We start from the raw sequence: 14414 nt of genomic DNA, 5'->3' as shown, positions 1-14414 counted from the left end.
GTAGTTTTTATTAAAAGTTAGAAATATTAAATTTTGAAGTTAGAGCCTTAGAGGTAGCTCTTACATAAGAAATTATTTTTTATTATATGTAACAGCTAGTCAATTTTTACTCTACCGAATACACTTATACTTAAATTATCTATTTTCACAGCTAACAGCTTGTTGACATCTAACAGCTACCTTCACAATTATGTTTTGTTCCATACACCCATGAAGAACTAAAGAGTACATAATAATGTTGTAGTCCATCCCCATAAATGCTTAATTCATGGCCCATTGGACCAATCACCACATATATTTTCTTCCTGGTCACATCATAGCATTCATAGAACAACAAAATTTGGTTGACAACCAAAGAATTTAATAAGATAAAATAAAAAATGACAAAAATTAGAAAAAACAACGTTGCGTATAATAATTGATCATTTAAATATACTCCTCTATTCGTCATGTCCCTAATCGTGTTATAAAAATAGAAAGTTCAAAAGGAAAATGCTAGAAAATAACCAAAAAGAAATTTATTTTAAAAAAAGAATGTTGCTACAAAAAACTCTGCTCTCTTTCTTCTTATTCTCTCTGGTTCTTCTTGTTCAAAGTAAACACAACCATGAAGTCGAAGAGGAAGAAGAAGTCGTAACAAGATCGATGTTTCCCGATGATTTTATATTTGGGGTTGCCACTTCTGCATACCAAGTATAGCATCATCCTTTCTATTATTATCTCATCTTTTCTAACAAAAAATGAGAAAAAAAAAAAATATTGACTTATTAGTTGTGTTTTTTTGTGTGTGATCAGATAGAAGGAGCTTATCTTGAAGATGGAAAGAGCCTCAATAATTGGGATGTTTTCACTCATCATCCTGGTATGTAATAAATTTTCATACCTTTTCATAAGTTTCTTTCGATTTTAATACTGAATACTATATGATATAGTATATAAACTATTTTGGATTTCAATTATCAGTTTAGTCTTTCACTTCATCCGTTAAATATTAATTAGAACAAAAGAATATTTTGTGTCTCACAAATAATACCCTTTTGTTGCAATTAATAGTTAACCGATGAAGTAGTAGTTTAGATGGTCCATCATAAATAGAAGGAAATGAATTTAAATACTTCATAATTATTCAAGGAAACTAAAAAGTTTTGTAATAACATGTGCATTATACACTCATATCCTTTGACTGTTATACAAGAAGGATATTGGTGTGGTGGTTTGCGTCAGAATTTTAAATTTCACAAGGCAAAGACTCAACAAGCTAATAAGTTACGAATAGATAAATCCAGCTGTTTACTAGTGTACCATAGGACCATAGCCATAAAGTAGTTTCCGTTGTGTGCCACACGTTAGAATGGAATGACAATGTATATCAACATTAATGTTGTTATAGCAACCAAATACTTGGGCAATCACCACACGATGTCTTTATAAAACACATTGTCTGTTAACCACACTTTTTTTTTTTTTTTTTTTTTTTTTGTGTGTGTTCAGAGAACCATAAGGGCGAATGATGGGAATAGATCACCTTAAACCGAAAGAGAAATTTTAACCACTTAACCTATCTCTCACTTTTAATCACACATTATAAACATGAAGCAATTTTCTTACACAAATGCACCGCGGACACATATAGATTGATAGATATCATTTTGATCATATACTTCTTATAATTTTTTTTTAATGAATTAGGAAATGCAGTCTGTAGGCTAAAAGAGAGAAAAAAAAAACAACAATATTCTCCCTATGTTTTTTTTAGTGTTCTACTGCGACTTGACACATATGTTGTTGCATAACTTTATCAATAATATCTTTAATTATCAATATGTATAAATTATAACAACTGGATATTATTAATATATTCATTGAGACGATTTAAATGAGTATCCACAACTCCACAAGATAAGATGTTATCTTACATATATTTCACAAACATTGGTTAAAGTAGGTCTAAGTTAATACTATACATAAAAAGTTCAAGCACTTCAAAAAACGGAGGAAGTACTCCCTCTGTCATTTTTTTTGCCACATTGCAAATAATTGAGCCAAACTGGTAAAACTTTTTCTATAAATTCTCATTAATCTATATGAGATAATATAATCCAGTGGGATTTTGATGGATTTGTCTCGTTGTCTATTTTATTAGTAGCAGTTTTTATTATTTTTATGCATATAAAATTGAAGTTATATACATTTTAAGATGCATTTTAGAAATCGTAAAGTTAAATGGGGCAAAAAAAAAATAAGGACATATGAAATATTATTTACACCAATTTACACTATTTTTGTAATATTATTTTGAAATTTATAGCATTTAATAACCTTGGCATTACTTTATAATACTACTAGGTTAGGTCCCGTGCCAATGTGCAATGCACGGTTATTGACAAAAAAAATTATGTGCGTATATACTTATTAGTGATCATATATTGTAATATCTCGTTTTTAGTCATTAACTTTTGTCTATCTCAATTGTATCCTTGAAACGATATTATGAAATTTATAGTAGAAGATCATATTTTTTAAAAATATTTACAAAGATTATATTTTGCTATTCTATTCTCCATATTAATTAGTTAATTGAATGTGAATATTAAAAAAAAAAGGTAAATATCATTTCTATTTATATAGTAATTAAATTTTACAAATAATTTCCTTAAATAAATTTTCTATTAATTTTTTTTTTTAAAAAAAATACTAAGGACATATCAGAAACTGACATGTGTCATTGATGGTGTGTCTTTTAGTATATAGTTATTGATTATTGATAATGTAGATTTCTTAATACGAGTACTAGATGAAGCCCGTGCGATGCACGGTTTGTTAGTATTTTTTTTAAAAAAATAGTTTTCATATTTATGTGATTTTTGTTACTACATATTATATTAGCTTTAAAATATTAGATAAAATTTCTAATCTCAAAAGATAATATTTTATATTTAATTAATTTAAACTTTAAAATTTCATTCGTCAATTTTGCTGATGTGACATTTGAATTATTTAATTGTAAAATAAATTAATAATCTCTTATTTAGTTGGATACAACTTAAATTTATAATAATCATACATGGCGCGCTAAGAAAAATAAATCCTACGAAGCCCGTGCGATGCACGGTTTGTTTGATTTTTTTTTAAATAATGTTTTTTTTATTATTTTATTTATGAGCCTAAAATTTGTTATATATTTAGATAAAATTCCTAATATTAAAAGATAATATATAATATTTAATTAATTTAATCTTAAAAATCTCATTCGCCAATTTTGCTTACATGCCATTTGAATTATTTAATTCTAAAAAGAAATTAATAATCTCTTATTTAATTGGCTACTATTAATATTTATAATCCTAAATGGCGCGTTGAGAAAATTAGATCTACGTAGCTCTCTAAAAACTCGGGAAAAAACTCCCCTTTATATATATAATAATATTAGATTAGAATAATTTCAAAATAGATTAGAGAATATAGTCTTGTATATTATTTCTTATGTCGTCATTTCATGCACCTACCTAACCTTATAGTTCATGGTGTGGGCTGCACCTACGTACTTAAGGTCGTATTGTTGGCTGCACTCAAGCATGCAATAGCTGAAGCCAATTTTGTTTACCAAAAAAAAGAGGGGGGGGGGGGGGGTTGGGATGGCTATTAAAATATTTAGTTTAAGTCACAATTTTAGGAATTTGTACATACATTTTAAGGAATTATATTTAGTATTTTTGATTTTTTAATTGGTAAGGAGTACCCTAATCATATCTCAACCCTCACAACTTTTTTAGTCCAGTATTTGCAGACCAGACGGTTGGGATTAGAGAGAAGGGTTAAGGAACCCCTACCCCTAAATACCCTCATTTGGTAGAGTTCAAACTTTAAACTTCTAGGATTTGAGGTAGGAACATTACCAACTGAGTTAACACTTTGTTGGTAGAAGTTATATTTAGTTGATGTTGCATCAAATTGATACATTATTGATCCTTGACATACTAATGTAAGTAATGTTGTACCAGCCATCAAGTATTTTATTAAATTAGATATTTAATATACCTTGGACTGCCATATGAAGACTTTTTTTTTAGATCTGATGACTTATATTAACATTAATCTAAGGACTACGGAGAAGTAGTAATTAAACTAAGCATAGGTTATATGTAATCTATTTAAAATGATCTGATCTAATAAAATGTATAGGATAGATGCTGGTTATTAATTCTGGATGAAGGGAGCACAATAAAGTTTAAATTACATTCAAATGCTTGATGCGTGCATGAGATTCAAACACCAAACAACAGACTGCCTGTTCTCATTGACTGAACTCAACGGAACTGAACTGAATTGAATTGAGCTAAATTGAACAAAACTGAACTGAACTGAGCTAAGCTGAACTGAAGTGAACTGAACTGAACTGAATTGAATATTTTATAAGAGAAGGAAATTAGGAGCTGAACTGAACTGAACTGAACTGAGCTGAACTGAACTGAACTGAACCGAGTTGAACTGAACTGAACTGAACCGAGCTAAACTGAACTAAATTGAATTTCAACGTAAGAGAACAGACCCTCAGACATGATAAATACTACCATTGTTTCATACGGAGTATTTGTAATCACAATTTGTTTTTGAGTATTGAATGGAGAGAGAAAAATAGTGTAACATGTGATATGGAGAGAAATAGGGAAAAATGCAACTTAAATATGAAAGAAAATATTTTTTTTGTACATAATGTGTAGCAATTATTTTTACTAAATACTGAACATAATAATAATAAACGGAGGTAGTCTACTCTGCATCAATTAACATTGTTAACTTTTCGCTCCCTCCATATTGAGAATTGAGATACTTGCCACAATATATTAAGGACAAGAAAAAATTATCATCAGAAAAAATCTTATAATATTCCGTATGTATTTTTAGAACATCAATTTTTATAATGTATATACATGAATACTTATTAAAGGATACTATCTTGCAGGGAACACTGGGAGAGGAGAAAACGGAGATATAGCCGATGACCATTACCATCGTTACATGGTTATTTTATTTTATTTATTTTTCCATTTCTCAAATTTGTGTTTTTACATCATTTTGTCTCTAAATGATATTCTTATTCAAATAATATTGTTAAAATAAATTAAAAGAACTTTTTAAAAACCGGAGGGAGTATAAAATTTAATGCAAATAAATCTACTCCGTATTATACTTATATATGTTGCAAAATGTCGCATTTTGACAGGAAGATATTGATAAATTAGAGTATTTAGGAGTAAATGCTTATCGATTGTCAATCTCATGGACCAGAATCCTACCAAGTACGTAACACGATTTATAGATATGATCATATTTATACGAGTATTTTATTTTATTTATTGATTTTGTCGAATGATATATTAATTAGCTGTTTAATTTAAATTACGTATATATTTTAAATTGTTTGCAACTATTCTTATATCTAAAGACGACTTTTCACGTAATGCAGGGGGAAGGTTTGGTGAGATCAATCCAAGTGGGCTCATGTTCTACAACAATATTATTGACAATTTGCTGCTAAAAGGTATGACTTTTATTTTATTTATTTAACCTTATCTTTTAATAATTTTGTACAAGTAGTGCTTCTTTAGGGTGGCAATGTGGTATGTAGGGCTGTTAAAAAATTATTGTCCAAGCCTAAAAGCTAGATAAAATTGGAGGTCCGTTCAAATCGAATCAGATTAGAAATATTTTAACTTAGGGCCTGTTCATATTTACTGAACTGAGCTGAACTGAACTGAACTGAACTGAACTGAAATGAATATTTTATGAGAGAGGGAAATTAAGAGCCGAACTGAACTGAACTGATTGGAGCTGAACTGATTGGAGCTGAACTGAACTGAACTGATTGGACCTGAACTGAACTGAACTGAAATGAAAATAAGTAAATATGAACAGGGCCTTTCATATTTACTTATTTTCATTTCATTTCAGTTTAGTTCAGTTCAGCTCAGCTCAGCTCCAATCAGTTCAGTTCAGTTCAGCTCTTAATTTCCCTCTCTCATAAAATATTCATTTCAGCTTAGTTCAGTTCAGTTCAGTTCAGCTCTAATCAGTTCAGTTCAGCTCCAATCAGTTCAGTTCAGTTCAGTTCAGTTCAGCTCAGTTCAGTAAATATGAACAGGCCCTTAGTCTATCATTAGCTCAAATTTCCATTCATTTCATCTTATTTTTGCTGAATTGAAATTAGTTTTACTGAACTAAAATTATTTTTGCCGAACTGAAATTATTTTTATTGAAATTATTTATCTAAAATTATACTCCAAAGTATTATATTTCTTCTAAATTTACTGTTTTTTTTCTGAACTGAAATTATTTTTGCTGAATATATTAAGGTGAAGTGAACAAGACCTTATATAATAATTTAAACTATATGACCATATTATATTTTAAGATTTTGTTCCCTTCACCTTGTTATATTTTTATTGTATGTATGACCACATACAACTATTGTACTGCATTACGTTAAAATATGTTGAGAAAAACTAAGTTTATATTAGTTTTAATAATGTATCTACACAAGCAAGATAAGTCAATTTTAAGTGAAGTGAACGCACCTTAAATTGATATTATAACAGGCCTATGAGTGTCACATAGTGAACAATCATTATTATCTCTGTTTTATATTATTTACAACGATTTGATATAAAATAGAGAGGGAAAATGTCTAATCGTTGCAAATAATACGAAACGGAGATATTATTTTAAACTCCAAACTTATCCAAACTTTATTTATTTTCATATTATTTTCTATTTCCAAATGCTAATATAGTTGCAGGCAAATAGAGGAAAAACCAAAAAGTGATAACTTTTAAGAACTGCATGAGTTGTTTAGTTGACATAAAATAATTGAGAAGAGAAGTTGATATAATCAAGAAAACATGGAAAGTGGCTTATCTACCTCTATTGTAATTTTTTTTTTTTTTTTTTTCTTTTTTTGAAGGCACCTCTATTGGTAATTGTAAAGCATAATTCATTGAAAACAACTAACAAATCAACTACGTACGTATTTATTTGAGAGGGTGTGCAAGGTGGGCCTTACCATAAGGCCCAAACTAAAAGGGTCTCAAGTTTTATTTTTCAAAATAAATCTAGTGCATATAAATTAAAAAGCCAGGAATATGAATATATGATAGAAAGTGTAGTTGTTAAGCACTTTTTTAAAGTAACATTCTTGCAATTTGATTCCATAATCATATCAAACAAAGGATTCTAACTTCTAAGTAGAATAATTGATCATAGTCTTGGAGGGTGGTAAATAAGAGTTAAGATCAAATTTCGGTCAACATCATTAGCAAAGTCAAATTTTGTGATTGAATAAATGTATCTTAGTTAAACCTCTTGCACCCTATCTTTGAATCTAGCAAGCAACCACAATTATATTAGGAAGAGAGTGAGGGATAGCTCAAGTGGTTAGATCTCTCCTCCTGGTTCTAGGTGATTTTGGGATCGATTCTCATCACTCACCCTTGTGGCTCTTTAAAAAAAAAAAAAAAAAAAATAATTAGGAAATCAATATTCACTAAAGGATCAAAGATGATAATAATAAAAATTATTTCCACTTTGGCTATAAAGGTAATTTCAAGGTTGTTTAGTCATTAACATGTAATTTTTGTGCAGGAATCGAGCCATTTGTGACAATTCACCACTTTGATTTGCCACAAGAACTCGAGGATAGATATGGAGGCTGGCTAAGTCCTCACATGCAGTAAGTCACAATACTAATAAAGCTAGATTTCACCCTAAAATCCTGCTGTATTAGTTTATCTTTCAATATGTAGGACACATAATACTTACACACTTGCATTAAACACGTTTATTTTGGTTGTTCTTCAAAGAAGTAATTTGCTTTCATTTGCAAAAAATGTAACACATAATTTAAGTAATTATAACGGTTAAAGTCAAGAATATTGTAGAGAAAATGGCTTAAACTTTGCATTGATTACCATGACAATATATATACACAATACAAAAAAAAACCCTAACAAACCTAAAGCTCCTAATAAGATAAACTTAACATAAATACAACATTAACATATTTAACCAACCGACTTCTAATAATGACATACGTTGTGTAGGGAAGAATATGTTTATTTTGCAAAGCTATGTTTTGAGAAGTTCGGTGATAGAGTGAAGAATTGGATGACTATAAATGAGCCTAATGTATTCACTCAATTCGCTTATATGAGAGGAACATTTCCCCCAAGGCGTTGTTCACTTCCTTTTGGTAACTGTTCTGCTGGTAATTCAGATGTCGAACCTCTAATTGCTGCTCACAACATGTTGATTGCACATGCTAAGGCCGTTAAACTATATCGAAACCATTTTCAGGTATGCTAAACCTTTATATATACCCCTCGATCTATTTAAGAATCTGTATCACTTATTGACATACTTGCTAATGCACAACTATGACCTTTATATTTCGTATGTAAATTATTATCCGGCATACAGAATAATAACTACGTACAGTATAAAACATATTGTTGGGCCTCAACAATTAGCTTAAGTTTTTTGTTGAGTTGGTCCTTTAACATGATATCAGAGCCAGCGTAACACAAAGATCACGCTGACCATCAGCTTAAGCTTTTGGTTGACTTGGTCTTTTAACACGTACCATACCCTAATGTACTAGTACTTCAATTAAAACCATAACTAATGTCATTTTGACATGGCTTTCTTCTTGTAGCCTAATCAAGGTGGAATTGTCGGTTTAACGGCGAATGCCTTCCATTATGAACCATACACAAATGATGAATTTAGCTACCAAGCTGTAGAAAGGTCATATGCTTTCAATGTCGACTGGTATGTCGTATGATATATATATACATATATCATATGAAATTAATAAGCTTAGCTTGCTTGATTAACTTTAATTTGTTAATCAAATGCGTCCATGCTTATACACATTGATTTAATTTGTATGCAGGATATTTGATCCCTTAATATATGGAAATTATCCTGCTTTAATGCGCAAATATCTTGGAAAGGACTTACCAAAGTTTAGTAAAGAAGAAGTAGAGTTATTGAAAGGAAGTATTGATTTCATAGGCATAAATCATTACTCCACATTTTATGCACTTGACTGTTTCAATTCCAATGATTGTACCTCAACGGAAAATCGCGCTATTGGAGGATATAATGGCAGAGCGATAGCTCGTAATGGTATTCCGATTGGAGACGAGGTAATTTTTCTCGTCTGCTTTACAATTCAACTTTTACACTTTGTTTGGATAACAAAACAAAGAAAGGAAGAAGAGTGAAATAATTTAAAGAAAACTAGAGGTGAGGGTGGAGTTCCATGTTCTCTCCAAATCTTTCCAATTCGAAACAAATTAAATACGAGGGAAATCCGGCCTTAACCCTTGTCCAAATAAAGGAATTTTGATTTTTCCCCTCTTTATTTTTTTCTTATCCAACCAAAGTGTTAATGCTACTCCGTACTATATTAAGTACCAGTAATTGTTTAGGAGAAATAAAGATGACCCTTTGCCTTTTTTTTAATCAAATAGAATATACACTTTTAAGACTTAGGCCGGGCCTGTTCTCATACGTTTATTTTCAGTTCAGCTCAGCTCAGCTCTAATTAATAAGTTCAGTTTAGTTCAGTTCAGCTGAGTTCAGTCAATTAACGAGAACAGACCCTTAGTATAATCAGTGATACCGGAATTTAACTCAACACTACTAAATATACTTTCTAAATATGTTATCAGATGGGCGTTTTTGGGTTTCGCATAGTACCTTATGGAATGGAGAAGCTTCTGAATCGTTTGAGTTTGAGATATCCAAATACCAGTATTTATATTACTGAAAATGGTAAGTAATTCACTACTATTATCAATTTTGATTTATCAAATTAAAGGTACTGTAATTTAAATGATCAAAATGTCATTCTAAAAATTGCACTTAACTTAGTGTCTATTTGTTTCATTTTATTCTTATTTATTTAATATTATTCTAGTATATATAAATAATTTTAGATAATGTTCCATATAAGTTTATATAAAAATTAGAGATGAAATAAGTTCGGACAAAATAAACTCAAAAAATTCTAAAAAATAAGTTCAAACAGAGTGAAATAAAATCAAGTACATTAAAATAAGCAAGATATATAATTTACATAAAATAATACTACTATAATAATTTCAATTCATGTTCTGTATTTAAAAAAAAAAAGTTTATATAAAATAAATTCAGACAAAATTAGATAAGAAAAATGCAAGAAAGATTAGGCAAAATCAAATTATAAGAAAACACAAATATAGATTTAATTATGATTCAATAACGATGTTAATGAACCGAGCTAGCCATGCTAGCTAGGGCTGTACTTAGTTTGGTCTGAACCGCAACCAAACCAGACCAAACCACATTTTAGCGGTTTGGTTTGATTTGCGGTTTGAAAAAATACGGTTTGGTTTCGATTTTTTGGGAAATACGGTTTGCGGTTTGGTTTGGTTTTTCAAAAATTATAAACCAAACCAAACCAAACCGTAAACCAGTAAACCGCATTTTAATATTTAAATAAATTAAAATAGTTATTATATATTATAAAAAAAATAAATAAAAAAACATGAAAAAAATCATTAGAAGACTATATGGTCAGTATACTACTATACTATACTCAATCTCAAATATCAATACTTAATATTCAATAGCTCATATAACTATAATGTAGTATGATGTAGTGTGAATTATTTTTTTGGACAAATGTATTATGTTTTTTTCCACTGTTAATTTGTTATGTATTATTTTTATTATGTGTTATTGTGTTAGCACTTATCACTTGATTAGTTGGTTGTTATTTTTATTAAAAATTTGTGGTAGAATTTAATCCCTTTGGACTAATTATTTGAACTTTATTATAAATGTATTAATATTTGACAACTTTTAGGAAAAAATGTCATCTCATCATAAACCGCAAACCAAACCGCATTATTACGGTTTGGTTTGGTTTGGTTTCAATACTAATATGGTTTGGTTTGGTTTGGAAAATTGACCAAACTGTATTTTGCGGTTTGGTTTGGTTTAGACTCAAACCACACCAAACCAGACCATGTTCACCCCTAATATTGCTAGCTATGATTAAATAAATCATAAGTGTATGACAAAAGTTGTATTGAAATATTAAGGCAAATATATTGGATTTTAACAATGCTAACTAGTTATTGACCCGGGCGATGCCCCGGATCATAATAAATTATAAGTTTGATTTAATTAATTTAGAAGAGTTAATGTTGAACAATATTAATAACTAAATGAAATGTAATAAGAGGTCAATATGAAAAAAAAAAATTTAATTACATTAAACACTACTGTATTATATAGCATTAAAGTTAGGCCAATGAAGAGTTTTTGTTAAAAAGATTAAACATTAATACAATTCAATATATGGTGAGAAAAGAGGAATGACACATAGCATGACATGCAGTGCATATGTTAATATGTGGCGTATGATCTGAGTGACACATGTCGTGAGCATGTTGTCCCCATGAGTTTTAATAATATTATAGATATTTACAATGCTTTTGGTAATGTTAAAAATGAAAAGAACGTAAATAATATTTTTATTTATCCGGTGTAATATTCAGGTTACTGCCCACCGAATTACCAAGAAGGAACAGAGTTGCTACAAGATTTTACAAGGATTAAATTCCACCAAACATATCTCGCATCTATGTCCAAGGCTATGAGGTCAGAACTCAACATTCTCTTGATATTATCATTAGATTAAACTACTAATGCATCATTATCTGTCTGATTTAATTAAGCTCTAGCTAATTAATTGGCCTAGGTCTTGTGGAACAACATGCTATCACGTTTTTTGAGTGAATGTATATACTACTTCCTTCGTTTCTATTTAGTTGGCATGTTCAATTTAGACACACAAATTAAGGAGAGGCTAGAGAATGATAGAGCAAGTTGGATACATTGTACTAATAAATGTAAGTGATAAAAACTTATCAAAAAGGAAACGTGCCAACTAAAAATAAACTTCCAAAATGAATACGCATCAACTAAAAAAACGGAGGTAGGTTAAATATCAGGGTTTACAACAAGATTCGCTACATTTAACGACCGCAATAATTGGCCACTAAAAGCACATCGGTAAATGAGCAAAATTTTGTAGGGATGCGGTGAGAATAGGTTCATATGTGAGAATTCATACTTATATGAGAATTGATCTAAAATTTAGAACATACGTGTTAAAATTTAGAACACGTGACTCAAATTAAATTTTGAACATATGAGTAATAATTAAGAACATTTGTGTGAGTAATAATTTAGAACAACTGATTTAATAATTAGAATAAGTGATTAAAACTTTAGAAAATCTGCTTTATGAAAGAACATACGGAGTATGAATAAAATTTAGAACATTTGATTTAAGATTATGAATATGTGAATAAAATTTTAGACAACTGATATAAAATAAAATGTGAGTAAAAATTTAGAACATACGAGCAAAAATTAGAACATACGCTTTAAAATCTAGAACATACAATTAAAAATATTAGAATACACCTTTAAAAATTTAGAACATATAAGTTCAAATTTTGGAACAAGTTATTTAAAATTTATAACATCAATTTTAACTAATTTATGATTTAGAACATGTGAGTACTAAATTAGAACATTTAATTTAATTTAAAACACCTGAGGAAAAGTTTAGAACACTAGAGTAAAAATTTAAAACATAAAGAGTAAAAATTTAAAATATAAAGAGTGTTCACACACACGCGCGCACACACACACAATGTTATAGTCCGAATAACGTTACAATCACAGCTTTCATACGAGTATTATTATTGTTACAATCATTATTGATTATATAGCAGTTAGTATTAACCTTCATTTTTTCTTGTAAAAGTCAATTCGATTTAAGGAATATATATAGAGCTTATGAGAGGTGATATCTAAAACATGAGATTTATATATTCGAAAAAAATAAATAAAGATAATTGAATAATTCAATTGTAGAACTATCTTGCTTCAAAGTTTATATGGACGCTATTGTACTAATTTGAGCACGCTTTTTGTTGGTACAAAATGGTAGGAAAGGAGCTAAAATAAAAGGGTATTTTGTATGGAGTTTTATGGACAATTTTGAATGGATACAAGGCTATAACATCACCTTTGGGCTCTATTATGTGGATCGGAACACCATGAAACGAACGCCCAGACTTTCCGCCAAGTGGTTTAAAGATTTCATTGCAAATGGTGAAAAGTCATCAACTATTAGTACATTTTAGCACCCAATTATTGTTTGTTGCACATACCTAGGAAAATGATGTATGACAGTATGAGCAATTTTAATGATAACATGACTATAAGGTCTCTTTGGCAAATTCTGTTCAATTCATTATGTTAATTGTTTATAAATTTTTTTTTGAATTGTATCCAATTCATTCCCCAAATAAACATATTTATACATTTTTTTTTGAGTTGTACCCAGTTAATTCCCCAAATAAACAAAATTTGTTTATCCAGGAGTATAATTGTCTTTTCAGGTATCAGTGGAGGGGTACATGCGTCTTTTCATGTACAAGTAGTTGAGGGGTACATGTGTAATTTTCTTACCAAACAATAAAAGCAAGTTGCAAACAGTAATTGGACAACTCACCAAAAATACTGAATAAATAACCACGCATTTTCAATATATTTACATAAATGTCACCAGATTAACAAATATTCGTTTTTTTGGCTTATAAACTTGTATTTACCCATTTGTTTTACAGCTTTGTTATGTTAATTATATACTAGGTATACATTAATAAACACACATTGTCTTGTTTTATGCATAAAAATCAAGAGTATAATTTATTTGGACACAAGGATTCTATTTCAAATTAACGTGTCACCACTTATATATATATATTTTTTTTAAACCAGTGTAGACGTGTAGTGCACTACTAGAGGAAAAAAAGGCATTGTAAATTAAGATAAAATTGACCTCAACACCCTGAACTTTAAGTAGTAGCAGCCTAGCAAGTACACCACCAAGGCACCAACTATTGATTATATTGAAGTCCAACGCATACCATTAATAATTTTTGGGCACTCAAAGTAAGACATTTTTTATAATTAAGAGGTTATATATGACACTTATTGCAGCTCAATCAATAATTAGTGGTGTGCCTGTTATTAATCAAAATTTGGGGTGTTGAGTGCACCCAAGCTATAATTTAGAGTGTTGAGACCAATTTTGCCTAAATTATATGAAATAAACAAATATTAGTATGAAAATATACTACAAGTAGTATTCCACCACTTAAAGAGTGACAATTCATTGACAACAGTAGACATTGACAACAGGAGACAAATGCCCGGGGTTCCAGAATTAGATGACTAGGATTGGAACATTATATGGAGCAGTAACACCTACCCAAAGATAAAGG

The 14414-nt window shown here is 29.5% G+C and overlaps 1 protein-coding gene across 1 annotated transcript; it reads left to right on the top strand.

Annotated features, from left to right (window-relative positions):
• The first annotated feature begins 442 nt into the window (after positions 1 to 442).
• Positions 443 to 13490, top strand: LOC145574871 (beta-glucosidase 18-like). The gene is made up of 12 exons (XM_081632742.1): positions 443 to 693; positions 796 to 862; positions 4964 to 5022; positions 5225 to 5300; positions 5468 to 5542; positions 7639 to 7726; positions 8097 to 8349; positions 8708 to 8823; positions 8948 to 9203; positions 9732 to 9834; positions 11607 to 11709; positions 13073 to 13490. Exons 1-12 carry the CDS (start codon positions 493 to 495, stop codon positions 13266 to 13268), a joined length of 1593 nt encoding a protein of 530 aa, XP_081488868.1. The 5' UTR covers positions 443 to 492; the 3' UTR covers positions 13269 to 13490.
• Positions 13491 to 14414: the final 924 nt, after the last annotated feature.

Source organism: Chenopodium album, chromosome 13, assembly GCF_948465745.1.
Source record: "Chenopodium album chromosome 13, dcCheAlbu1.1, whole genome shotgun sequence".
NCBI lineage: Eukaryota > Viridiplantae > Streptophyta > Magnoliopsida > Caryophyllales > Amaranthaceae > Chenopodium > Chenopodium album.
Note: the sequence above shows the minus strand (reverse complement) of the source record. Positions and strands in the feature narration are given on the sequence as shown.

What these genes read in the sequence shown, in the direction of transcription:
- LOC145574871 (XM_081632742.1), top strand. Translation starts at nt 493, where the DNA reads ATGCTAGAAAATAACCAAAAAGAAATTTATTTTAAAAAAAGAATGTTG. An exon ending in TGTTTTCACTCATCATCCTG is followed by an intron (nt 863 to 4,963) that starts GTATGTAATAAA and finishes ACTATCTTGCAG; the next exon opens with GGAACACTGGGAGAGGAGAA. An exon ending in GTATTCCGATTGGAGACGAG is followed by an intron (nt 9,204 to 9,731) that starts GTAATTTTTCTC and finishes ATATGTTATCAG; the next exon opens with ATGGGCGTTTTTGGGTTTCG.